This window comes from Sardina pilchardus, chromosome 22 (assembly GCF_963854185.1).
Source record: "Sardina pilchardus chromosome 22, fSarPil1.1, whole genome shotgun sequence".
Lineage (NCBI taxonomy): Eukaryota > Metazoa > Chordata > Actinopteri > Clupeiformes > Clupeidae > Sardina > Sardina pilchardus.
Genome location: NC_085015.1, coordinates 6,649,754 through 6,677,253, shown reverse-complemented (window position 1 = coordinate 6,677,253; position 27,500 = coordinate 6,649,754). Strand labels below are relative to the sequence as shown.

The 27,500-nt window shown below is 44.2% G+C and overlaps 5 protein-coding genes across 5 annotated transcripts; 1 reads left to right on the top strand and 4 right to left on the bottom strand.

Annotated features, from left to right (window-relative positions):
* Positions 1–2,199: 2,199 nt before the first annotated feature.
* On the bottom strand, positions 2,200–3,420 carry LOC134070545 (interferon a3-like). Its single transcript, XM_062526931.1, has 4 exons — positions 3,364–3,420; positions 3,184–3,258; positions 2,868–3,017; positions 2,200–2,289 (listed from the first exon to the last, which is right to left on the bottom strand). Exons 1-4 carry the CDS (start codon positions 3,418–3,420, stop codon positions 2,200–2,202), a joined length of 372 nt encoding a protein of 123 aa, XP_062382915.1.
* Positions 3,421–7,447: 4,027 nt separating this feature from the next.
* Positions 7,448–10,782, bottom strand: LOC134070277 (solute carrier family 2, facilitated glucose transporter member 11-like). Its single transcript, XM_062526573.1, has one exon. It carries the CDS (start codon positions 10,490–10,492, stop codon positions 8,963–8,965), a length of 1,530 nt encoding a protein of 509 aa, XP_062382557.1. The 5' UTR covers positions 10,493–10,782; the 3' UTR covers positions 7,448–8,962.
* On the top strand, positions 10,731–16,590 carry LOC134070278 (RNA-binding protein with serine-rich domain 1-like). Its single transcript, XM_062526574.1, has 7 exons — positions 10,731–10,874; positions 12,068–12,217; positions 12,570–12,746; positions 13,200–13,302; positions 13,826–13,979; positions 15,306–15,447; positions 15,948–16,590. Coding segments are annotated over exons 1-7 (834 nt in total). The 5' UTR covers positions 10,731–10,872; the 3' UTR covers positions 16,054–16,590.
* A 291-nt stretch (positions 16,591–16,881) lies between these two features.
* On the bottom strand, positions 16,882–18,889 carry LOC134069979 (cytochrome c oxidase assembly protein COX19). Its single transcript, XM_062526155.1, has 3 exons — positions 18,716–18,889; positions 18,314–18,425; positions 16,882–17,107 (listed from the first exon to the last, which is right to left on the bottom strand). Exons 1-3 carry the CDS (start codon positions 18,792–18,794, stop codon positions 17,017–17,019), a joined length of 282 nt encoding a protein of 93 aa, XP_062382139.1. The 5' UTR covers positions 18,795–18,889; the 3' UTR covers positions 16,882–17,016.
* A 2,319-nt stretch (positions 18,890–21,208) lies between these two features.
* LOC134070544 (dickkopf-related protein 3-like) lies at positions 21,209–24,938 on the bottom strand. The gene is made up of 3 exons (XM_062526930.1): positions 24,720–24,938; positions 21,834–22,008; positions 21,209–21,417 (listed from the first exon to the last, which is right to left on the bottom strand). Exons 1-3 carry the CDS (start codon positions 24,936–24,938, stop codon positions 21,209–21,211), a joined length of 603 nt encoding a protein of 200 aa, XP_062382914.1.
* Between the last annotated feature and the right edge of the window lie 2,562 nt (positions 24,939–27,500).

The window sequence follows — 27,500 nt, the reverse complement described above, 5'->3', positions numbered from 1 at the left end:
GCAGCCAGTTTCACACTGCAGTGATAAATGCAAAACGCATTTGTAAAAAGAAAAATTAGGAAATAGCATGTGCTAGATTTTTGCCCAGACATTGTTATGTAAGGGATCATTTAGATGTCCAAAAAATAGTGACAAACCCAAAACATTCTTGATGATTAGTTCGACATAGGGAAAGTGTACATAAATAGGTCTATAAACTTGCACTTGCACTGTACAACACTGAAGACTGCTGTAGACTGAATATTTCAAGTATTTCTTTCAATACTTACAGTATTTCTAACCATAATCAGTTATAGTGATCAACCAACAATGAAATCAATTGAACAAATAAAATCTGTAGACAAACAAAAACTACTGCATAAAGTACATACACTTTGACTCTGAAGAGCAACTACTGCAAAAGCAACAAGACTGTATAGCACACCTGAGTGCTGCGTTTTCAATTTTGCACATGTGTGCTTACACACCTGGTGGATGTGATAATCCAATTCGTTCATAGGTGTAGTCATTGGCAATCCGGGGCTTTGTAATGACAAGGAAGTAACCTCACAATCCTTATCTGTGTCTAAGGTGTGGAAATATGTGTAGAGTTTTACAAATCACTGTGTGTAATGTTTTGCAAAAAGGGTGAAGCAGACATTGTGTGTAATGTTGTGCAAATCTGTGGAGGTGTTTTGCTCCTTGGAGTAAAATTTGGCTAATTGTGTGAAAAAAAATATTTTAGTGTGTAAACAATCGTAAAAAACTGTAAACTCTATAGCAGCATCCTAAACAGTAATATGGGAGGGTCAGGGCAATACTACAACAAGCCATATGATTGGGTCGCGTACACATTTAATTCATTTAATCTATTAATCATTTAAATGTAAGGTTTCTTTGCATGGACAGTGCACATTACTGTAATAAACCTGAAATAAATGTGGCATCTGTTTTAAACAAATGTTAAAAGTTTAGATGCACATACACTCTAAGAAATTCATGAAATAAATTAAGTAAATGGTGAAAGGACATAAAACTAGCAAAACAGAGAGGACATGGGACAGCAAGAGAAGAATGACGCCAGTAGCACAGACAGCAGACAGAGCAAACAAAGGGACTAACACTGTGATGTTATTGTTATGGGTTATTGGAGACAGCTCTGATAGCTGATCACCTCCAGATTTCATGAGGATGTGTGATGTAGGTTTTTAAATATCTCATTTGAATTGGCATTGACTTCCACTCTAGCCTGGTTAGCGCGTAGACCTTATACCGTAGACCTTCTCAAATGGAATTGAGAGTGGGTCTAGACAAGGTTCACTGAAAATATGACTTCCAGCAGGGGTGTGACTAGCAGTGAAATCAGACTTACATTGGTGCTTTACACTCTGACCAAACCCTTTCAGAAGTGTAGCAATCTTGTAAACAAAGGTTTTAGAAAAGTAAGAAAAGGTAAGCATTTCACAATTTGTCGTATAAACAATGTTTTTATTGAAATGCAACAAATCTGTATAAATTGCTGGAGTGTAAAATAAATAAATACATTAAATAAAACCAGGATAAATAAATAAAAATAATAAATAATTATGAAATTAATAACCAGTTTCACAGAACATCATCGCTCAGATGTGATAAATAATTGTAGCAATTGATAAATGTAACCATTTCCACATCATTATGTAAAATGCACAGCTCGAAAAATGAATGACAGAATCATTGTAATGAGTGCTCAGAATATACAAAAAGGGTTTCTATATCAGTCACTTGTTTTGTTATCATCTACAATAAATAAATGCAGCAGTAAATATAAATAGATGAATAAATTTAACAGTATTACAAAATAAATAACACAGTTCACGGAATGTCATCAATCTGATGAATAAATCATTTTGACACCTGATAGATGTAAACGGCACCACCTCATGTTAACCTACAGAGCTCAGAAAATACAACACATGTCTGTTTCAATTGTCTGCTTTGCTACAGTATACAATAAAGAAATACATTAATTAATTTAATAGCTAAACAAAATAAAATAAGTAAATACATTTAACTGTATTGTTAAACATAACAACTTCATCATTCTGATAAATAAATGATTGTAACACTACATAAGCCTTGACCACCTCAGAATCATTTTAAGCAGAAAGTTCAGAGTGCATTTGGTAGTCCTGGTGTATCCTCAGTCCCATTGGCTGTAGCTGTGGCAGGGTTTGGTGTTCAGAGGCGTGTGCTGGCCAGAAGGTCGACCTTCGTCAGGTGGCGGTGAACTTCCTTCCTGATCAACTCCCAGGCCTTGGCCTTGTCCCCCTGAAATCACACATCACACCACAAGGCATCAATATACAGACTCTGTACTCCTGTCATCTCTTTCTTTCTCTGTGTGTGTGTGTGTGTGTGTGTGTGTGTGTGCGTGTGTGTGTGTGAGCCTGTATGTTTGTGTGTGTATGTGTGTGTATGTGTGTGTGTGTGTGTGTGTGTGTGTGTGTGTGTGTGTGTGTGTTTGTGTGTGCTCACCATTTGCAGTGTTTCACTTCTCAGTTTCCTGAAGTACAGGTGCAGTCTCTTATTCCCTTTAGTCGTATTACCCTGGAGGAGGAGGAGAGGAGCTCATGAAATCACCAGTACAGTATGTCATTCAGATGGAGTTGGAAAAATACAGTCTCATCACCATTGCTACTTGATGTGGATAAAAGCACACGACTGTGTAAAATAGTTTCAACTTTAATCTTTTACCCATACAGCCCCAAAGCTGATAAGATATTATGTTTCCGTACTCATATAGTGCAGTCAGTATAGTGTACCACAACAATGGCGTTCACAGCGTAGCATATTACGCTCATGATGACAGAGCACATATAGAATACAGCTTATTCAGTTGTACTCACACATGACTGAGTTGCCACCAGCTGTGTGTCCAGGGTGCTCATGAAATCCTTCAGCTTCTTCTGGTCCCAGGCCACGACGTTCAGATCCTCGTCCAGTAGGAGCGACACCTCGTCCAGCACCTGGGCTATGAACCTGATGATCCTCTCAGGCTGTGGAGACAACAGGAGGAGTCAAGACAGACATCAGTGACAACCATCCCAGAATTCAACAGGGAAAACATTAAGTAGAGTCCATTTCAGTTATCATATATTGAAAGTGATTTATTTTCAACCATCTGATTGGTTGATTGCTTGTTGTTTAGTTTATGCTGCTTACCTGTGACTTTCTTGCAAGTCTGTACAGCTCATCAGGGAAATGAACTCCCACGCTGTCCTCGGTTATCTTCTCACCCTGTAAAATCATAGAAAAATTAGGATCACTGGAGAACATGTGTGAATTAGTATTGAACATAATAGTGAAAACCAGGATATATCAGAGATTCGAAATAACACTTACCATCTCTTCCAGCAAGGTCAAATATGTCCTGCTATACTGCGGGAATTTGTCCTGCATCCATGGACAACCTTGGGTCTGATGCAAGACAAGCATCACAAAAGTACACACACTGAAGAACGCCTTCATTCTGATATTCTTGAGCAAGCTTTGTAGGCTATAACACAACTGAAGTGTTTACTGCTAAAACACAATATCTCAGATTGTATTCTACTGGGTTGCACTGCCATGGTCTGTGTTAGTGTTGGAATTTATATTCAGTATACCGAATTCAAAACTTACCTATGGAAAGCCTCAATTTCACTTTCCAGTTGGGAGACAGGTGAGGGAGGCGCTTCCGGAATTCCCTGATGCTACGTCACTTGGTGCGCTGACTGCGCTCTGGCTAACAGCCGTATCGGACAGCGTTAAACGTGGATAATATCGGCTATGAATCAATAACGGATAAGGTAGAAACTTGAATATTTTGGATTTGGACATATTGACTATAAAACAAAACAAATGCAATGTTGATTATTTGCCTCCACAAATGTTCTACCATAACATTTTATCTAATCTAATAAGAATTAGTGTTAAAAAAATCGCTGGTCTGTGCATATGAAAACATTATTTGTGATAAATACCCATTCTGTTAGCCTATTATAACATCTAACATCTAACTCCTAATTAAATTAGCTTATCGCAAATGTCCACGTGTGGATAGGCTATCGGCAATTTGCTTTCGTTCCATTCTGGTTTGGCCAATAGTGACAGTGTTGAGGTTACAGGGGGTCATTATTCAGAATTCTTCAGAAAAGCCACACATTTCTCAGGTAGCCTACTGCTCGAGCCCAGGATAGCGTACTGTAGGCCTACATGTTTCGGTGGTAAGGTGTCCCTCAGACAGATGACGACCATAGATGACGACAGCATGTTGATTTCCGATAGCGCCAAGGCGCCTTCCTTAAAGTGAAAGCAGAAAACCGAAATTGAAAGTAGGCTACGATTGTCATTTGGATGAGCACATGGAATGACTTTATGTTTAATGAAGTCTACGTCATTTCATAAATAACAATAATTAAATGGTTGTTTTTGCTGGTATCATATATAATGGCATTAGCCGGCCTATTTTATAGGAATACCCAAGCCATGTGGCAACCTCCCTTCACCTGAGTCTAATATCAGACATTTGATGTAGGCTACAGTACAACAACTCCTTGTATTTTCTGAGATATACACATTCATGTTATACTTTGTTATACTATTTATGTTTTTGTTGTTTTCACTATTTCTAAAAACACAAGGAAATGCAAAAAACTCAACACACTTTGAGAACTTCACATTATTTGTAGGATATTGCTTGTTCACAACGTGAGCTGTGTATGCAAAGGCACAGAGTTCAGAGTTCACACATTTTGAATAAAATATACTTGGGAATTAGCCTGGGTGTTCCCATCCTGCCTTGTGCGGTGATTTCTTTCACGCTGCTAAGGCAGTCTGGAAACTAAGACCCACATTTGAGAAGTGGTAGGTGCTAGCCAGGCTACTTGGGAATGCTAAAGTCTTTTTGTTAGTATTATTTAATTAAGCTATTTCCATGTTGAACTACATTTCACATTGATGTGGCATGAAGACAAAGCAAACACATCTTACAATGGTATTATTACAATAGCCTATGATTAATGGATTAATATTCAACTAAGGTAGACTGCTGTTGTTCACAGCACTAAGCTATTTATGGTTACTCCGAGTCTCTGGTGAGCTGGCCCTGTGTTAGAGCAGGCATAGTGAGCTGGCTGGCCCTCTGTTAGAGCAGGCATAGTGAGCTGACTCTCTCTGTTAGAGCAGGCATAGTGAGCTGGCCCTGTGTGTTAGAGCAGGCATAGTGAGCTGGCTGGCCCTCTGTTAGAGCAGGCATAGTGAGCTGACTCTCTCTGTTAGAGCAGGCATAGTGAGCTGGCCCTGTGTGTTAGAGCAGGCATAGTGAGCTGGTCCTCTGTGTTAGAACAGGTAGTGAGCTGGTCCTCTGTGTTAGAACAGGCATAGTGAGCTGGCCCTCTGTGTTAGAGCAGGCATAGCTGGCCCTCTGTGTTAGAGCAGGCATATAGTGAGCTGGCCCTGTGTTAGAGCAGGCATAGTGAGCTGGCTGGCCCTCTGTTAGAGCAGGCATAGTGAGCTGACTCTCTCTGTTAGAGCAGGCATAGTGAGCTGGCCCTCTGTGTTAGAGCAGGCATAGTGAGCTGGCCCTCTGTGTTGAGCAGGCATTGAGCAGACCCTAGGCAGTTATATAGTGAGCTGGCCCTCTGTGTTAGAGCAGGCATAGTGAGCTGGCCCTCTGTTAGAGCAGGCATAGTGAGCTGGCCCTCTGTGTTAGAACAGGTAGTGAGCTGGTCCTCTGTGTTAGAGCAGGCATAGCTGGCCCTCTGTGTTAGAACAGGTAGTGAGCTTACCCTCTGAGGAAAATGGTTTATATGAATTCCAAAGTATCCTTGTTTAACTTGATCAGATTGATAGCTTTGACCATGCTGTGCTATGGTTCATAATATACACAGAAATAACAGGGGACCTAATTGAGATTGAGTTAGGCCTGCATTCCAGCACTGGGCATTGTATATCGGAAATGTCTATGATATAGCTGTTTGGAGAATTAATGGTTAACTGTAAGTTTGTCTTTTACTTTGCAACAGTAAGCATCTGGGTTAAAGTGTGGTAATGAGTGCAGACAGAAGCAGATTGTTATTACTAAGGGCAAGCTACAGTATGTTACAGTTAATTATTGACTTTGGTAATCAAGATCCATGTGTACAGTTGGCCAAGAACTTGTTGAAGTACATGCATCGAGAAAGGAAGGGGGGACTATAGGGCCAGGGTTTTGTGCTATGTCCCAGAGCACACGTAACGTACATCATGTAAAACCACTGATGAGAAAGAAAGAGCACAAGCAATCACAGCAGACGAGAGGACGGCGTAAAGGAACAGGGCATCTTATTACTACATTACGCCCCATCACTGGCTCAGAGATGAATCCTATAGACTATATGTGACCCTGTAAAGCGGAACCAGTTGTTTCGGTTAAATTTATTAAATTAAGTTATTGTGCTCACGTGAACGGCCATAAACTAAGCTTTCCAACGATATGTATATCGAGGGTATTACACAAACTATCGCTAAGATAACCACATCCAAAGTTGACATGGTTCTCCTGTCACGATATGCCAGAAGAGGAGAAATCGCCTTTTTAAGCGGCGCATGCTCAACAGGAATGACAGCAAATGTGTTCAATCTTCGCCGGGTTTAACAGTCAAAACGTATGTTTTTCCGTGAAATGCGTTCACGATATGAAACTGTAGACTGTATACAGTCGAATTATGCGAAAACGTGAAATTCAACATTTTAACCCGGAAGTTTGTTGTTGTTGATTTTCTCAAAATAACGTTGTGCGCAAAACGACTGATTTCGCTTTGAATGGTCACATATATGCTACTCCAAATGAACAACAAAGCCGTCAGGTTGCAGAGCTGTAGCCTTTTCTTCTTTCTTCAGATAAGTACTAGGGCAGGCTATATCTCACACACACACACACACACACACACACACACACACACACACACACACACACATATACGGTATACACACACACACACACACAACTTATACATTACATATATACTGTATATAAGGCCCAGGGCTTTACTATGCCCCAGAGCACACATACATCATGTAAAATCACTAAGAAACACGTGAGAGCAGAAGCAATCATAACAGACAAGAGGACTGGTGTCAAAGAACAGGGCATCTTTGAGCCTTTATTTCAACAGGACAGTGAGAGACTGACAGGAACTGAGTGGGAGAGAGAGAGAGAGAGAGAGAGAGAGAGAGAGAGAGAGACGGGGTGAGATTGTACTCAAACCTGGGTTCCCATGTGGACTTGGGCCCGAATGTGTACGGGCCCTATAGGCAGTTGTGCCACAGTGCAACTCCATTTACTTATAACTGGAGCGAGAGTTTTTAACACACAGTATAAGCAACAGCAGACACTACGAGACGCTGGCTACACAGATACACAGCATGCTGATGATCACCCAGCCACAGCTCCACTGCAGGCCTACAGTGCAGTACACAGTAATACCAGCAGGGGGAGACACAACGGCCCATAATGTGAATAATAGGCAATGTGCAAAGTCTGAAGTCTGAACTAATGTAATAACTTTCTTAAAGTATCTTTGGGCTGTTTTGCCCGCGGTTCAGGCAGGATGGTGAAAATTGACAGGAAGCAAGTGGAAGAGAGGGATGTGATGGGAGGTGATGTTGAGTTGGTTTCCATCCCTGGTCCCCATGGTTACCCAGGAGTGGTACAGACGCTATTGGACCGCAGCTCCAATCTAGTTTATTAACTTAGCACCACGTGCAAGACCTTAATTGAGCACATTGATGAACCAGCTTAGTGGAATATGCCATAAAATAGTTAATGCATGAGAACTTATTGTTTATTGATAGACTTTGCACTTTGTCCATTCATTTAAATGTCCTGGCTAATACAAATCTCGTCAACATCACTCAATGCTTCAATGGCCTCGCAGTCACAACAGGTACCTCTCATTCATCTTGCCTCAATACTGCTCTCTTAGCATTTTGAGGGTAAAGCTGTTTGCTTAATGAGATCATCAGATGAGCAAAACTTGATTTACTCTTAACAACACATGTACAGTGCATTAACACGTCATAACAAGTGCAATATATCCCTTTAATTTGGTATTCAGTCTAAAGGGGCATTCACACCAAGAATGATAACAATATCGATTAAAGCGTCCACACTGACCAACGATAAGAACGTTTCTCTGCTTGTTAAAGACTGTGATGGCTAAAATTGGATGGGTTCTGACTGGTTGTTCGCATTTTATTGTTCTAAAAATCGGTCCGAAAGTGATCCCCAATGATATCGTTCTTCATGTCGCTATCATTTCTAGTTTGTGTGTGAACTTCATCATTCATATTAACGCGAGAGTGATATTTTTTTTTATAGTTATCATTCTTGGTGTGAACGGCCCTTAATAGTGCAATCGTGCCACCAGCTGCCTACAGATCTATTCAGGCTTTATAAACTTTGCATTCAAGTAAAATGGCTTTGGTGTTAAGGCACAGCATCAAGCAGCATTCATGGATTCAGTAGACTGAGAAACACAGTACTATTTGGTTATTACATGCAGGAATAATACAATCAGTATACATATTGAATAAAATAATATACATTTACTTGGAGAAAATACAATTAAAAACAATGACATAAAAATACTGGTGATTCGGCAATGCATTTGGGATTTGCATAAAAGGGTTGAATAATTAATTATAGGCCTATAAAAAAAAGAAAACCAAATAAACACAGTACAAAATCCAACCACCTGAGATAGCCTATATCCCCATTAATATACAGTACATACATCAATAAATACAATTAAAAACAAGCCTTACTTGGATATGAAAATATAATGAACTTCAAAGAACAATTCAAGCAGCCTTTAGGTCATTCAGCAATTATTCCTATTTGCATAAACGCAGCCATTTAGGGAAAGGACTGTAGCAAATGATTGCCTTCACAAACACACAACAGGATTCCAAGAGGGAGTCAACCCTCACACAGTACATGACTTACGTCCACTGGCTCTTCCTCAGACTTCACACTTAGTTCAAGAGCCTCTTCTTGATTTGACAGGCCTTGTTCACCTTTAACCTTTGACCCCTCATCTTTCTGGTTACGCTTATCAAAGTCAGCGGTGATCTCGGCCAGAGACCTGCCCTTAGTTTCCGGAAGGTTCCAGCCCATGAAAGCACAGGTCGCCACACAGACGCCACAGAAGGGCACGAAGCAGAACTGCCCGAGGCTGCTCACGATGAACGGGAAGGCCGTGCCCACCACGAAGAGGTTGAGCCACATCAGCGAGCCGGCCACCATGTAGGCCGAGGGCCGTGCCAGCTGGTCGAAGAGCTCGGAGGGCAGCACGCCGGTCACCCCGGCGGGGCCCATGCCGAAGCTGAGGATGTAGGCGAAGATGCACACCATGCTCAGGTACGGCATGCCCGGCACGGTGCCCTTCAGGCAGAGGGCCGTGGTGAAGACCACGGCCCAACACGACATCAGCGCGTAGCCGCCCATGAGAAGCCGCCGCCGGCCCGCCCGCTCTATGAGGAGGTTGCACACGACGGCAGCGGTCAGCTCGCAGGCGCCCGTGCCGATCGCCACGTACTGGATCCTGCCTGCGGGAATGCCGGCCTCCTGGAAGATGGAGGAGGCGTAGAAGTAGATGGCGTCGTTGCCGCAAAGCATCATGCCGCTGCTGGCCGCCATGACGATTCGGATCTGTGGCCACAGGTTCCGGTCGGACAGCAGGTTCCGCAGGGAGCGAGCCTTGGCCCCCGCCGCCAGCTCCTTCTCCTGGAGCATCTCCTCCATCTCCTCCTCGGAGACGGCGCAGCCCCGGAACCTCCTAAGCGCCTGGCTACAGGCTTCCCTGTCCCCCCTGTCGATGAGCAGGTAGCGCGGGCTTTCTGGGAACCAGGGCAGCGTGAGGAGTTGGAACAGCCCAGGAAGCGCATTGCTGGCCAGCAGGTAAGGCCAGCAGGGCTCTGACCCGAGTATCTCGGTCAGGCCCATCACCTGTCCGAGCATGATGCCGAAAGCAGTGAAGACGGCCGAGGAGAAGGTGACCGCTCCGCGCAGATGCTTGGGTGAGCTCTCGCCGAAGTACATGGGCTGAACGTTCATGCTCACGCCAGCGTTGATGCCCGCGAGCAGCCGAGCCAGTATGATCATCTCAAAGGAACGAGCAGCTCGGCTGGTCAGCGCAAATATAGCACTTGAGAACAGAAAGACATTGTTCAGCAGAAGAGCACCTTTACGGCCGAAGCGGACCGCCATGGGCCCTGCAAGTAACGCTCCAAATAGACCCCCAAGGGAATAGGTAGACACAATGACTGTCCATATCAGAGTTATGTGACTTTGCTCGAGCGAGACAAACCAGCGCTCCCAGCATGTGTCGTTGATGAATTTCTGAATGTGTGCTGTGGGAGCATTGATAATGGAAAGGTTGTAGCCATACTGTAATGTACCCCCAATCGCAGTGCAGAACACAGTCAGTGCTAGAGTCAGTTCTTTCATTGTCCACACTGTAGTGGTCTTCCTATGTCTATGGACCTACTGTAGGACTAGGCTACAGGTCTCACTGCATTTAGCCTACCTCTTCTTCTAGCCTGCCTTAGCGAATAGCCTAACGAACCTTCAACCGGGTTCTAAAGATTACATTTATTCCCGATTAAAATCATTTTGCTGCTACACGTAGCCTATCAAACATTCAACCATCGTCCAATTGATAGTCGCCCCTGTGCTACAACAGATGGTTAAGTAAGTTACCTCAGAACGATTCACGCCGGTCACCTCCATTGACAGCGTTTCTGTTACTTCATGTTGTCTCTGTACTACTACTGTAAGTAAAACGTCATCATTTAGCGACAGTGACATTAGAGAACGAAGCTTCGAACATGTAAGTCGCTCTTGTTTCAGCTAAAATACATATCTTAGCAAGGTTGTTGGTTACTTTTAACATCCAGTGATGAATATTAATCTGGTTTATTATTACATACGTGTAAATTTGAAATAGGGATTGCTATTAATTAATGTAACACACAAGGCTAACCTTATTTCATACCAGCTAGCTAACGAACGTTATCAGCATCAGCCCACCTTATTGCGTCCTTATTTTAAAATGTTATGTCTAAGTCTCTTGCCATATGATGGTTAGGCTATTTCAACCAGATATGCCTCGAGACTTAACAATTTATAATTTGACGTCGTGCTGGTCTTTGCAACCGAACTTAGACCGAAGTTAAAAGGTGCCAAGCTAAATGGACTAAGGTTAGCCCTGTTTATGAATGAGTGAGCTTCACACGGATAAAGTGTGACACAAATATGCGACCGAAGCATCAACATGCATGCAATTTGTTTGTTTTGAAGTGGACAGCGCCACTCATATTGTTTAGAAATAGACTATTTCACTTACTATGAACTCATCGAACTTAACCAACTTCCGAAACATTTCGACCTAGCCTTATTATAGCATTTGTGGTAGGTTTACCTTTTGAAATAGTTCATGGTTGGTGTGTCCAATTATTTTAATATTTTGTAAATTCGTAACTGCCATTACGACTCACTTGATAGGAGCGCATGTAGTTTAAACTAGACTTGCAGAAAAAGAGAGACATGTGCATGCAATATTCTGATGTTCACAAGCAAGCAAGCTACACAGCAACTTGAGACCATTACTTGCATCCCAAAATATGTATGGGTCCTTATTATGTAGGTTCTTATGTTTCATGTGAACCCGATTAATTAATTCTGATTAATATACTATGTTTGTGTTGATGTTTTAACAGACACGTTTGTCCAAAGCGATTTACAATTAAATCAATAAACATTAACATTAGAATGAAGAGTTCATAGTAAAGTCATATGGCTTAAATGAACAAATGACCAGTTATTCGTTGCATAAATTGTGAGTGAACAATGTGTGCTGTGCAATGCTGGCTTGCATTTTTAAAACAGCCATTTGTTGCCATAGGCTACATCATCATCAACTATAGCCATAGGCTGTCTGCACATCAAATGCCAGTCACAGTCAAATTCATTGTGGTCGTTGTAAATTGAAAAACGGTGTTCCTTTTGCATCCACTCCGTCAGGGCTCCGTCGCCGACCAAGAGGAAGGATCGCTCGGACGACAAGACCAAAGAGCGAGGCAAGGAGAAAGCGAGCACCAAAGAAGGGGCGGACAAGGAGAGGGGCAGAGAGAAGGGGCGCAAACGCCGCAGTGCCTCCACAGGCAGCAGCAGGTGAGGATTCTCTCGCTGCCCGACACTGGCAAGGCCTTGGGTGCCTCTCACTTGTCGTTTTATGCATCCTTCCTTCCTTCCTTTGTCCTCATTCCCACTGATCTAGATAAAGAATGATGGAGTGGGAACAATGGGATCGTCTATCCAGTCTTAGTTATAGACCAGTGGGAATTAGCCTGGAGGACCGAGAATCGAGGAGGGAGGTTGAGAGGCACCCCTTGATGCCACAGGATGCCAACATGGCCTTTAAAAGGCCCCTCCACAAATCTGTCTGTGCAGATATCATATGTGTTTGTGTGTTTGTTTGTTTGTTTGTATGTCCATCGTTGTTGACGGACGTGTGATGGTGCAGCTCCAGTTCCAGCAGTAGCTCGGGCTCCAGCTCGGGCTCGTCCAGCGGGTCCAGCTCCTCCTCGGCGTCCAGTCGCTCGGGATCCTCCAGCTCTCGCTCCTCCAGCTCCTCCAGCTCCTCGGGGTCGCCCACGCCCAACCGCCGCCGCCACGACAACCGCAGACGCTCTCGCTCCAAGTACGCGTGTGCCCAGACCACGCCCCTTTATTCCACACTCGATAGATAGATAGATTGATAGATAGATAGATAGATGTCAATGTCAATGTCAATTTATTTGTATATTATTTTAAAAACAACAACAGTTGACCAAAGTGACCATAGATAGATACTTTATTGATCCCCAAGGGGAAATTCAAGGATATATTATATATAAATAGCACTTCTGAGAGTTTTTGCCTTGATGCACATACAGCACAAACTTGTTGATCTGGCATGCCTATTTTTTTATTATTATTATGTCAGATCATTTTGGTTGAATTTGGATACGTAGGTGTTTTCATAGACGTACAGACTAGAATTTAAATGTATCACGATGGATGTATTTTGTAAAATATTTAAGATAACATAACATTGCAAAGTGCAGCCACGCAAAGACGGCCTTGTAAAGTGTTCTTGGCATGCGTACTGTAGGTCAAAGTCATTGAAGAAGGACGACAAAGATCGGCGCCGCAGGAGCCCCAGCCCCAGGCCCACCAAGGTCTACCTCGGCCGCCTCACCAGGAACGTCATCAAGGTACTCCTGCCCTAGAGTTGGAGGTTCAGTTACCTGTACCTGTAAAGCAGTGGTTCTCAACCTTTTCTGCCTTCAGCTGCAGCTGCAGTCAGGGATTGCACTAGCCTGGGTATTCCCATGCTGCCTTTCACGCGAATTGATTCACGCTGCTAAGGCAGCCTGGAAACTACCGACCTGATTTTTGCCTCAGATAGGGGACCACAAACAGAACAGGGGGGAAAGCAAGACGATGATGAGCTATGCACAGACGCATTTGATAGACATCCGTGCATCCAGCATGTTGCAGTGAAGCCAAGAAAAAGAACCCTGAGTGAAGTTAGAATACACATTAAACAAATGGCTCTCCACAGGTGTCTGTATGGAGTCAGATGGGATAGAGCAGTCATAATCTTTCTAGATTACCAGGGTCTGGATTTTGCAGGCTAGCTCAAATTACCATTTGTTAGCAATATTGCATCATTTCATATAGACAGTGCATCAGACTGACGGACTCTCTGTGCCATCTTGTCCTTGTCTTCTGCAGGAGCACATCCAGGAGATCTTCTCCACCTATGGGAAGATCAAGATGATCGACATGCCCATGGACAGGCTCCACCCCCACCTGTCGAAGGGCTACTGCTACGTGGAGTACGAGACGGCCGACGAGGCGGAGAAGGCCCTCAAGCACATGGATGGAGGTGAGTTACACCATGTCCTAACCAGACGCGGGTTCTTGGTGTTTTAAGCCCTCAGCGTTGTCTTCAAGGCAGCGCTGCCTGGAAGGCGCTATGTTTAGGCATGAGCTAAGGTTAGGGTCAGGATGGCAGTGCTGCCTGGAAGGCGCTATGGTTCGGCATGAGTTAAGACTAGGGTCAGGGGTTAAGGTTAGGGTCAGGATGGCAGTGCTGCTTGGAACACGGTATTGGGGGCTTTAAACACCATCGAGCATGAGTTAGACAGGCGGAGAAGGCGCTCAAGCACATGGATGGAGGTGAGTTAGACAGGCGAAGAAGGCCTTCAAGCACATACATGGGTTTACCCAATCTAAGTAAATCGTACGGATATTACTGCTGAGAGGAAGTGCCTCAGCGTTATGGCTCAGCGTGAACTGCCAAGTGTGTCACTTGGTAATTTGAATACAGTTATGCTGGAAATTTATTTTGTGGATGTTTATGGATGACTTAAAGGATTTAAGAAAATAATAAAAGTGGTAATAATATAACTATTAACAGGAATTAAGACAAAAAAAAAACAAACACCTTAAGCAGAATTTCTGTGTAGTACGTAAAATATATACATCGTGAAATCCCAGTTTCACAGACTCTGGTGTTTAGTTAGTATGATGATGAGTGGTGGACAGACGGCTGAAATGAAAATGTGCAGCTTCACAGCCTCTACATGTCTGCTCACATAGCTTAACAACTGCTTGTCGGATTTACGTCAAATTGTCACACAAGTTGTAGAGTCACTATGTCTTGGTCTTCTGACATCTGAATCCATATCCTGATTTTTTTTTTGTTTGTTTGTTTCACACATAGACTGTAAAAAATAGGTTTCACAAGACAGATACAAGGATATGCAGTCACCTGACATCTCTTGTTTAGTAACATTAGGAATAATAGTCAAACTACTTGCAAAGGAGACCTTAGCTTACAGTAGGTAACAATAAATACTACAATGATGTGGACAAATATAAGTGCAGAAGTTGTGTGTTGTGTGTGTTGTGTGATCACGGGTAATCAAAGGAGGGGGTGGTAACCCCAGCTGTGGCGCAAATGGCTGGGGCACCTGCACCGTACGCTGGCGACCCGGGTTCGATTCTCGCCCCGTGGTCCTTTCTGGATCCCACCCCATTCACTCTCTCCCATTCACTTCCTGTCATTCTTTCTCCACTGTGTCTATCATTAAAGGCATAAAAAGCCCAAAAAACATAGTTTAAAAAAGAGGAGGGGGTGGAAGAAGGACGTTCCTCTAGCTGTAAGTTCTTCTGTTTGATGATGGTGGCGTTTGTCTTTGATGTGCAGGTCAGATTGATGGGCAGGAGATCACGGCCACCGCAGTGCTGGCCCTCAGAGTGCGTCCACCCCCCCGCCGGCCTTCCCCTCCCCGCAGGATGCCCCCTCCGCCCCCCATGTGGCGCAGGACCCCCCCACGGATGAGAAGGAGGTGAGTTCTCCGCCGGCCGTGTGTGTGTGTGTGTGCTTTTTACAGTAATTCTCCGTGTTCGTGTGCTGAAATGGTTCTTTAAATCTCTGGATGGTTCCATGGCGAGTCAAAGAACCAGTACTGGCCCCATTATTTTCTAGAGTGTATTAGCCGCATTGTGTATAAGCCGCAGGACACTGTTTTATGCCAGTTAAAACTAACAAAACCATATTAAAACCATATTTACCGCCCCCGACCCCGTGCATTAACCTCATAGCTGAAGAAATTTTGCAAAATCGATGTGTAAGCCGCGGTTAACAGTTGGGAAATTACGGTAGGCCCCTAGTGTGGCCATGTAAATGCAGTAACTACCAAATGTTCATTTGCTGAGCATACCAGGCCATCAGAGTCTGAAATCCACTCTGTTCTTGACAAGGTGAACATAAGCTTTTGTAAGTGAGCACCTCTGCAACATTGGCATTTATCATAACCGCATTCCTCGTCCTTTTCACTACCGCCAGGTCCCGCTCACCTCGACGACGGTCTCCAGTCCGTCGCCGTTCCCGATCTCGCTCTCCTGGCCGAAGACGCCATCGCTCGCGTTCCAGCTCCAACTCGTCTCGATAAAAAAAAAAAAAAACCTGCAGGCTGGCCAAGTAGTTGTCGGTTGACTTCTCCGAACCCCGTGACCCATGAGCTGAGTGAGCATTAGTGCGACCCTTCAGTGTTTGATAAGCTGCCTGTCAATGACAATTCCACTCTCTTCTCATTTCTCCATTGACGGCCATGTTACAAAGGGGCAACGTTTGCTTTCAAAACGCTGTCCTGGTGATGTATTTCTCCCTCTAGGAACATTTTCGTGTTTTTACAGCTTATTAAAAACTGAGTATTGTACATGAGGGAAAGGCTTTGTATAGATAAAAAAAAGGAAACATTTTAAGTACTATTTTAGTATTTCCCCCACTCGTAAAACAAATGTGTTTTTTTATTTTTTAACCATATTTTTTGTTCAGCTCCTCTACAACAAACACACTGCATGATGCTGTCGCTGAGTTCTATTACCATATGAGATTTGTGGTGCAGAACTGTCCGATGTATAAGAATGTGATTTCTGATGGACTTTGTCATTGGTAGATTTATGTGTTATATTGAAAATAAAATCAATTAAAAAAAAAAACTCTGTGTTGGTGAGCCATGTGTATAAATATCAGTGACAGATGTTTTTGCTATTCAAAAACCATAATGATTCATTTAAAATAAGGGAGAAAAATGAAGACTATCATATCTTTAAAGCATGTCAACCAACGACTCCATTGCAACTCAGCAGGCTAAATATGTGTCTGGTTCAGCTAATAGGTCTGAAGCATTTAAGCATTTAGTCAGTGACATGATGGGTGTCATGGCCTCCATTTTAATAGCAATAATAAATAAATAAAACCCCAAAACACTTTGTTTAAATCAATATATTTTATATACAGTCTTTGGGGAATATAATTTACACGCATCAACACAATTTCTGTACAAGATTGAGGAGCATCGGCTAGCATGTCTGCATTGGTGTGCTTCTCGGGGCGAGAGGGCCTATTATCCTCATGGTTTGGACTCCGGCTTCTCAGTGCTGGGCTGATCCATGAGGTCTTTGAAACCAAGCTTCTCCAAAGGTTCCTTCGCCATCAGTTGGCTACACAACACAAGCAAGAAGATGATGACAAGAACTAAAATTTGTGACCACAAACAATATCTATTAGAGATGCAAATGCACTATATTGCCAAACGTGAAATTAAGTGCCATCCCATTCTTAATCCATAGGGTTTAATATGACGTCGGTCCACCCTTTGCAGCTCTAACAGCTTCAGCTCTTACCGAAAGGCCTTCCACAAGGTTTAGGAGTGTGATTATGGGAACTGTTCATGGCCACTTCCTGTTCCAACATGACTGTGCATCAGTGCACAAAGCAAGGTCCATAAAGACATGGATGACAGAGTTTGGTGTGAATTAATTTGACTTGCCTGCACAGAGTCCTGACCTCAACCCGACAGAAGCAAAACACCTTTGGGATAAATTAGAGCGGAGACTGAGAGTCTGTCTCCTCCAACATCAGTGTGTGACCTCACAAATGTATGCGCTTTTGAAAGAATGGTCAAACATTCCCATAAACACACTCCTAAACCTTGTGGAAAGCCTTGCCATACGAGTTGAAGCGGTTATAGCTGCAAAGAGTGGGCCGATGTTATATTAAACCCTATCGATTAAGAATGGGATGTCACTTCAGTTCATATGCGCCGCCAAGGCGGGTGACTTATGACAATACTTTTGGCAATATACGTGTAGTGTACCTTGTGCAGAACAGTAATGGTGTGATAGTTGCAAGGACAGCAAAACCTTTTAGTGTGTGCTGCTGCTACAATGGACATTGGGAATACTACCCTTATATAAAATAGCTGCAGTTAGATTTATATTGTTTATGCCGTTTATCTGAAGTGTATGCAGCACAATGATATTTCCATGTCCAAAATATACCATTTATGCGGTTAGGTGAAGTACAATGTAGTCAGTGCAGTGCAGTTTTCATGTCCAAAATATTGCATATGAACGGCAAATAATTCCTTCGAAACTGTAGCCTGCCAGGTCACGCCCACCTAGAATCTCCTTGAAATAAAACAAGGTAGTGAGTTTGGCAGGCTACGAAAACTGTGATTTGGATACTCAGAAATCTAGCAGCTACGCATAAATTGATCCTTGAAGTGCAGTTATTTTTTCTTTTTTTTTTGTTAAGAGTAGCTTTAGCCTACAATTGCCCAACGTTGTTAGCCCTTCTGCTTACAACTGTCAAAACAACTCTGAATTCTGGTTGCAGTACATCACTCCATCAGCTGTACAACATACTTTTCCATCCTGCATTCTAGGTAGTCTTTGGACTGCAGTCGACACTTGGAGTTATCGTGGCGGTTGTTTTGGAGGCATCGCATAAATATCTCTTTGAAAGCTTTACATTCTCCTACAGTGAAAGGAGAAAATATCTGATTACAGAAACACACAAAGTCTTTAAATGCTCAACACTCCTCCTCGAAACACACAAAGTCTTTACATGCTCAACACTCCTCAATCATTGCCAATCGTTGTTACCATAACTGTGAATAAAATATAAATATGACACTGACGGATAACACATTTTAACCAATGCTGAGAAGTAGGCCTACATGAACTTCATCGAAGTCTAGCTTGAATAACCAATAGCACAGGTGTTAGCTTAGATAACCAACCACAAACCCATCATCGTTAACTCACCAAAATGATCCAGAGGAAAAGCGCCTTTGTCCGGAGCACGAGGGCGGAACGATTTACTTCCAAAATTCATTGCCGACATCTTTGCGTTTTGGCATCAACAAAGTTTGCAACAAAAAGTGTCAACACATACAGTTGACATTCGCATGGACGTTGTTAATAGGTTCTTCTTCTGTCGTAGTATTATTAGGTACGCAAACATGTGGTGCTGCCACCTGCTGTAGTGGCAGAGCTACATCAGATACGAGTTCCAGACATAGACAGTAAAAGATAGGTTCCAGAGGGTGAAAGGTGACTCCAGAACTGGTGTGTGGAGAGTATTAGCTCCCGCGCCAGAAAGCATTCTGGCACATAGGGACTATTTACCCAGAAAAACCGCGCGTAACCAAAACAAAAGTTTCAATCCCTCCCAATTCAATGTGGTTTAGCAGGGGTATTTTCCCAGTGATGCCATCATGAGAGACATTTGCAGTTAACCAAATTTAAAACTCAACAGATCCAAATGGCAAACTGTCAGCATCAGCTGCAGATCCAGCTTGACAGCTCTGAGTCATTACATCTATCTGAGCTCATTCTATTGTTCATTCTGTTGTTCGCCTCCCTTGAGACTCTTCAGTGCAGTGCCCAGGAAACTTCTTGATCATAAATCATTCTGTCAGATAAACATTTAGGATAGGCCTTGTAATGTCTGAAATGTATCTTATGTCTTGAATTTAGAAGCCAAATGCTGCAACATTGTAGGCTGTGTTAGCTGTTTGTTGACATTTTTAAACTTTTGTTGGGGAAAATTTGCAATGCAAATTTACAGCACCACTCTTCAACTTTTCTCTAGGTTGCATCATAATAATAATACGTGACATTTATATAGTGGCTTTTTCAGACCCAAGGTCACTTTATAAAAGTGAAGAACAGAACAAAACAAAACCAGATGGGAGTTGGAAAATTGAGCACAATGAAGAATAAAGGGTTCATACTGTCCATTTAAAGAAACGTTTAATATAACTACTTTGAAAACAAAAGGTTTTTGTTTTCATTTGTAACAGTAAAGAAGAGTGCATTAACCTATAGTCTGACACAGTAAACACAAATTACCTTCATGGAACATTCCATTCAACATCTCATATGACATATACAGTATATGAATAAATCTTTTTAATTAATATATACAATCAAATATATACAATAAACCCACAGAATATACAGCAGCATGTTGATAAATAAATACATGTGTGTGTGTTGTTGTTGTTGTTGTTGTTGTTGTTGTTGTTGTTGTTGTTGTTGTTGTTGTTGTTGATGATGATGATGCTCTCTTAGTTTTAGGGCTTTGAGGTTTGACAGGTCCAGGTGGTCAGTTCAGGACTGTACACAAATTCTGTCCTGAGAAGAAGAAAACCAGAAAAGAGTTTTGAGCCACAAAGTATATGCAAAATCCTCCGTGCTGTGGAATTCCCTTGGAACAATTTCAACAATCTTTCATCTGATTTTATTCCACTGTGAGTAGTTTAGACAATGTTTACAGCCATCTGTGACTGCTTGCGCTATAAGTTACCATGGAATCACAGCTTACATTTTTCTAACTTGACAAAACTGTCGTTTTATTCCCATTATGCACTGGCATGAATTATGGAGGGGTGTGTGTGTGTGTGTGTGTGTGTGTGTGTGTGTGTGTGTGTGTGTGTGTGTGTGTGTGTGTGTGTGTGTGTGTGTGTGTGTGTGTGTGTGTGTGTGTGTGTGTGTGTGTGTGTGTGTGTGTGTGTGTGTGTGTGTGTGTGTGTGTGTGTGTGTGTGTGTGTGTGTGTGTGTGTGTGTGTGTGTGTGTGTGTGTGTGTGTGTGTGTGTGTGTGTGTGTGTGTGTGTGTGTGTGTGTGTGTGTGTGTGTGTGTGTGTGTGTGTTCCGTTGCTTCACTCGTGAGTCATAACTACTGGCATGTTGCACTCTGAACCTATAGCAGTGAGCAGCTACACATGCACTTTCCCGTAAGCATTGCACACATCTGCTGCAGAGATTCCCCCTACAGACCACATGGAGGTTTGGAAACCCTGTTTCAGCTGCAGGAAAAAAAAAATAACAACTGCAGCCTATGTCAGCAACAGACAGCACAGATAGTAAAGTCAAAGCACCATGTTGTTAGTCTGGCTATCACCAGACTAAGCTCAGTCTTTTAAGATTGAACATTAGTCTGGGGAGTCTACGCTGTATCTCTGCTGCACAAGAGGCATGATCAATGGACATACTGTAGTTCAAATGACACTGTACGCATTTCGCTCAACCAATGAGCCAGGTGCGCCTCGTCGATAAGTCAGTTTGTGATCGGTTCAGACATTTGGAGACATTTCATTAATGTTTTCAGTGTAGGGTTGGAGAATGTTTTGTTGTTGTTGTTGTTGTTGTATGTTGATAAAATGAATAAAATGTCTGCAACACGTGGACAGGAAGCAGGAGAGATAATTGTGCAGGTTTTCAGCCATGAGCTGCAGGGGGGGGGGCACACACACTCACTCTCTCCGTGGCTGGTCCCCCATGCCGCGGCGGCACAGCAGTCCCTCGTGGCACGGGCAGATCTGGTTGATGCTGAAGGCCAGTCCACCGTCGGGCACGAAGCAGCCCTCGCCCTGCGCCAGCCTCCGCTTGCACACCTGCTCACCGTGGTGACGGGCACAGCACATGGACGGCCCACAGTCCCTGTCCACCTTACACCTGGCACCTGATAGTGAGGAGGAGAGAGAGAGTGTGTGAGAGTTTTTTTTTTTTTTTTTTTAAGTTTATTTTTTTGGGCTTTTGTGCCTTTAATTTTGACAGGACAGTAGAGAGAGACAGGAAGCGAATGGGTGAGAGAATCGGGGTGGGATCCGGAAAGGACCACGGGGCGAGAATCGAACCCGGGTCGCCGGCGTGCGCTGCAGGTGCCCCAGCCAGTTGCGCCACGGCTGGGGCCAGTGTTTGCATAGTTAACACAATCTCCAATTAGTCATTACAGTATCTCCCACAATACTCGTCTTACAGTATATAACTTACTTAACCGATAACTAATGCCTGGCTGTGTACACGATGGAGAATAATTCTCTCTCTTCTCCTAAATTCTCCTGACGCAGTCCCCCCGTGTTGCCCTCTCCTCCTTACCCTCTTGTCCTGCGGGGATGCTGCGGAGACACTTCCCGAACATGCACTGCAGGCCGCGCACGCACTGGCCGTCCCGGCGGCAGTACTGACCCTCCTGTCTCAGCGGGACGCAGCGGCCAAAATGGCGGTCGCAGGAGAAGCCCTTTCCACACGCACGGTCATGCTCGCAGGCCACCTGTAGGGATCCAAAGTGACCAGGGTCAGGTTGTGTTTCTGTGTTAATGATCCAAAATGATTGGGGTCAGGTTGTGTTTCTGTGTTAATGATCCAAAATGACCAGGGTCAGGTTGTGTTTCTGCGTCCTTGGCGGAGGTAAAAAGTCTGCACCCTGAAGCTCCAATGGAATCAATGTTTTCATAAATATACACTGATTCCATTGAAGCTCTCTTTGGGTCCAGCACCTATCGTTAACCTTTGAGATGTGTGCCCCTTGCAGAAAAAAGACTAACGTTATCCCATGTTTTCCTTTGTGTGTGTGTGTGTGTGTGTGTGTGTGTGTGTGTGTGTTGATTTGACTGCAGCTTCCAAAACGTCCATGTTCTGTTGTGGCGGAACCAGCTGTTGTAGATGAGGATACATAAAGTCTATATACACATGCACACACACATACAGTATATATATATATATATATATATATATATATATATATATATATATATATACACATTACGCACACACACACACAGGGATATACAACCAACCACCCCCCCACCCCCCCCCCCCCCCCACACACACACACACACCCACACACACACATACTGTAGACATGAAATACTCTCACACACACACACACACACATACGGTACACACATACTGTCATTTCCTCTCACTGTTTGCTCACTAAACTAGAGCATAAACAAGGAGAATTGCTTATAGGTCAGCAGGACCTTCACTTGAGTCAACGGTGCTGTGTGATTGCTGTGTGTGGACAAGCTTTGGTTGTAAATGGACTCTTAGTTTAGTGGATTCAGTGGAGGTGCGCCCTGGAGAGGACTATAAACAAACGCTCGGCTACACTCCGCAGAGTGTTGAAATAGTGAAGCTTGTGCTGTGTGTGAAATAGTAAAATATGTCGAAGTGTGTGTGTGTGTGTGTGTGTGTGTGTGTGTGTGTGTGTGTGTGTGTGTGTGTGTGTGTGTGTGTGTGTGTGTGTGTGTGTGTGTGTGTGTGTGTGTGTGTGTGTGTGTGTGTGGTGTGTGGGTACGTGTGTGTGTGTGTGTGTGTGTGTGTGTGTGCGTGCGTGCGTGTGTGTGGGCTCTGTGTATATTCCCTACCTGCTGTCATTAGTCTCAGGGGTTACAGAGCCGAATGAACCGAATCAAAACATTTAGTTCCTCACTTTCGTTAAAACAAACACTGGATGTTAAAAGCTGCAATTTAGCACACAGTTTGCTATCATTACTTGTCATTGTAAATCACTTGCAGCCTCCTTAATAGAGTAACGATTACAGTGCTTGCAAACAGACTCCACCTTAACAGCAAGGAAGTGTCATATGAAAGATTGGACGATTCTAATGATGGCAAGGGTTGGACTGTTTCACTGTGTCTGCAATAGCAACACCGTCATATTGGACCATTGAGAAAATCATTCATAGATTTTTACTGTTCATGCACAATGAGCAATCTGTCCATCCACAACTTTTTGAGCTATCTTGCTAACAAACAGACAGACAAACCCCCATTTAAAACATAACCTCCTTGGTGGAGGTACAGTAAATAACCTTGCCTTGCCTTTGCCTTGCAGTTAATCAATATGCAACCCAGCAGGGGCTTGAGGCCTGCAGCCCTGGAGAACTAGACCACCAGGCTGTGTGCGTGCATGTTGACCTCCCAGGTCTGCTGTGTAACTCCTCCTCCGGGCAATTGCACCAGAGAGGGTTAAAGCGGAGCGAGAGGCGCAAACGTTGGAACATTTCCGCATTCTGTTTTCGCAAAGGGGAGGGGGGCAAAATCCCCCTTTAAGCAGACCTAGAAAGTGACGTTACATTGGAACTGAACTGCTTGCCAATCTGACAGAGATCGATATCCCACTATGACGGTTTTGGTACGGTACTGTATGGTACGGTTATAGCCGATAGAGGGCCACAAAGCGAATACAGAAGTGCCGTTCACCCTGTTACGAGTTGAAGAACCACTGATTTTGAAAACATTATTTTAAGGTACAAAAAAACTCTTAAGTGGTGCTTTAAAACGTTTTATCATGTTGTAAGTCGCTGTACTCAAAAAGCGTCTGCCAAATGTAACGTATTGTAATGTAACGTAATGTAATATAATATATACAATACAACATTATATATACAAGGATAAAACGAGCGAAAACGAAAAGTGAAAGCGAAATCGCCAATCCTGCATAGTATACCTTTAAAAAGCGTCTGCCAAATGTAACGTCATGTAATGTAATGTAATGTAATATAATATATACAATACAACATTATACAAGCATAAAACGTGCGAAAACGAAAAGTGAAAGCGAAACCGGCGATGAAATCGCCAATCCTGCATAGTATACCTTTAAAAAGCGTATGCCAAATGTAACGTAATGTAATGTAATGTAATGTAATATAATATATACAATACAACATTATACAAGCATAAAACGCGCGAAAACGAAAAGTGAAAGCGAAACCGGCGATGAAATCGCCAATCCTGCATAGTATACCTTTAAAAAGCGTCTGCCAAATGTAACGTAATGTAATGTAATATAATATATACAATACAACATTATATATACAAGCATAAAACGAGCGAAAACGAAAAGCGAAACCGGCGATGAAATCGCCAATCCTGCATAGTATACCTTTAAAAAGCGTCTGCCAAATGTAACGTAATGTAATGTAATGTAATGTAGTGTAATGTAATGTAATGTCTGCGTGCATGTTGACCTACCGGGTCTGCAGTGTGGCTGGACGGCAGGTGGTCCAGCTCCTTGTGGCGGGGTCGGAGCGGGTCTTCCAGCTCCTTGTGGCGGGGTCGGAGCGGGCCGTCCTCGGGAGGGCCGTGCGGCATGGCCAGCATCCAGGCCCAGATCCGGGCGTGCGCCGCCGACAGGCACACACACACGCAGAGCAGCGTCCGCAGCACTGACCTCGAGCCCACCGCACTCATCTCCACGGGGACGGGGTACTCCGCAAACGCAGTCCTCGCAGAGAGAGAGACAGATGACCTCGGGGTTTCCAGAGAAAAAGAGATGACCTCGGTCTTTGCAGAGAGAGAGAGAGAGAGAGAAACTCGGTCTTCGCAGACAGAAAGAGAGAGACAGATGACCTTGGTCTTCGCAGAGACAGAGAGAGAGAGAGAGAGAGAGAGAGAGAGACAGACAGATGAACTCTGTCTTTACAGAGAGAGAGACAGATGACCTCGGTCTTTACAGACAGAGAGACAGACGAACTCTGTCCTCGCAGAGAGACAGACAGTTGAATTCGGTCTTCGCAGAGACAAAGAGAGAGATGGAATCCGTTGAATTGCTGTCCTTAAAAAAATGACGAGAATCGAGGATTGATCCCAGACAGAGCCAGTGCAGACCCAATAAACAGCGCTGTGTCACTGGAGGAAGGTGAGGACAGAAATGTCAATGTCAATGTCTCTTGTAGAAAACGATCTGTGGCCTTCGTAGAGCAGTCCAGCAGCTCAGTGTGTAGGCCGCGCTCTGGCAGTCGTATGCAGCGCACCCTCCACACTGGCCTTAAATACATCCCAGCGTCCCCCCGCACCCCTGTGTGTGTGTGTGTGTGTGTGTGTGTGTGTGTGTGTGTGTGTGTGTGTGTGTGTATCCCCCCACACCCCCTTACCAGTCCCCACCCATTCAAAACATGCTGTCCATCCCAGCCATGGGAAAGGTGGGGACAATTAGTGGTTAATGGATTAACTAAATTGTTTGCACCGCCCCTTAACATACCCCCCACCCCGGCTACTCCTCGTACCCATAGATAACATTAGTGAGTAGTGAAGGTGGCAGCGGGATTAAGAGTGTGTGTGTGTGTGTGGGGGGGGGGGGGGGTGGGGGGGGGGGGGGGTGGGGGGGGGGGGGGGGTGGTTATCAGGGCACTAATGGACTAACAACAGGCCTGTTCACAATGGAGGCAAGACAAGAATCGCAGCAGCCTACAGCTGGAGCAAGTAAATGGGGACAAAAGCTACTCCCCCCCCCCCCCCCCCCCACACACACACACACATACACACATCTTCCCACCAGCCCCTTTAAAAAAACAAACGTTGGGGTCCCCACAGCTTGTTCGGGTGTCAACGGAGAGAGTGTGGGGGGTGAGTGGGGTGAGGTGTGGGGGCAAGCGCTGTTGACCCGAGCCTCTCTCTCTGGACAAACAGAAGCCACTGGACCCCCAGGGCTCATGCTGGGTCTGAATTATGGAGGTGCGTTCTGCAGACGACCCCAGCGATCTCATTAACCATGATTGTCACCAGCGATTAGCGCCCAGAAAATAATGTGTGTGAGTGTGTGTGTGTGTGTGTGTGTGTGTGTGTGTGTGTGTGTGTGTGTGTGTGTGTGTGTGTGTGTGTGTGTGTGTGTGTGTGTGTGTGTGTGTGTGTGTGTGTGTGTGCTTGTTTGCAAATGTATGTGTGTTCGGGCCGGGGGGGGGGTGAGTGAAAGAGAGAGAGTGTGTGTGTGTGTGGCAGAGCGAGACAAAGAGAGTGTGTGTGTATGTGTGCATTTGTGTGTGTGTGAATGCATGTGTGTAAGAGAGCAAGACAGAGAGAGAGTGTGTGTGAGAGAGTGTGTTTATTCGTACAGTATGCGAATGTGTGTGTGAGAGAGCAAGGCAGAGAGAGAGAGAATGTGTGTGTGAGTGTGTTTGTTTGTGTGTGAATGTGTGTGTGAGAGAGCGAGGCAGAGAGTGAGAGAGTGTGTGTGTGTGTGTGTGTGTCAGTATTGGCTGGAAGGGTGATGGTGCTCTATCTGTGTCAACACATCTCAGCATGGGGAGGAGAGAAGGGGAGTCCTGCTTGTTTGTCAGCTTTGTGAGCTTCCATTTTCTTCGCATGTCAACATGGGGAGCACTCCTTCAGTGGAGCTCAGAGTCAGACTGGGACCTTCTCTACTGTATGTGTCACAGATGTTATGCTCAATGGAATGACAAGGACAACTTTATAATTTGAACTTCAGCTTGCCTTTTACTCCAGCATCAACTCTGTGAGTCAATCTGAAACCCAAACTCCCCCCGTACATGCATGCTCACCAACACACACAGTACATCACCGCAGAGAGGGCAGCAGGTGAACAGCAACAGATAGCGACCGCTTTATTTGGCATAGCAACCACCATATATACCTTAGCAACATCCTAGCACCCATCTTAGTTCCCCAAGCAACACCGTGACACAGAGAAGGCAGCACGTGAACAACTACATATAGCAACCGCTTTAGTTGGCATAGCAACATCCTAGCAACCATCTTAGTTACCCTAGCAACACCGTGACACAGAGAGGGCAGCATGTGAGCAACAACATATCGCAACCGCTTTATTTGGCACATCAACCACCATATATACCATAGCAACACCCTAGCAACCATCTTAGTTACCCAAGCAACACTGTGTCACAGAGAGGGCAGCAGGTGAACAACAACAGCACATCCATTTTATCCCCTTTTATGTCTTCATGTGACACGGTCGTTTTGCTGCTCGTCTCCCTCCCTCTTCTCCATCAAAACAAC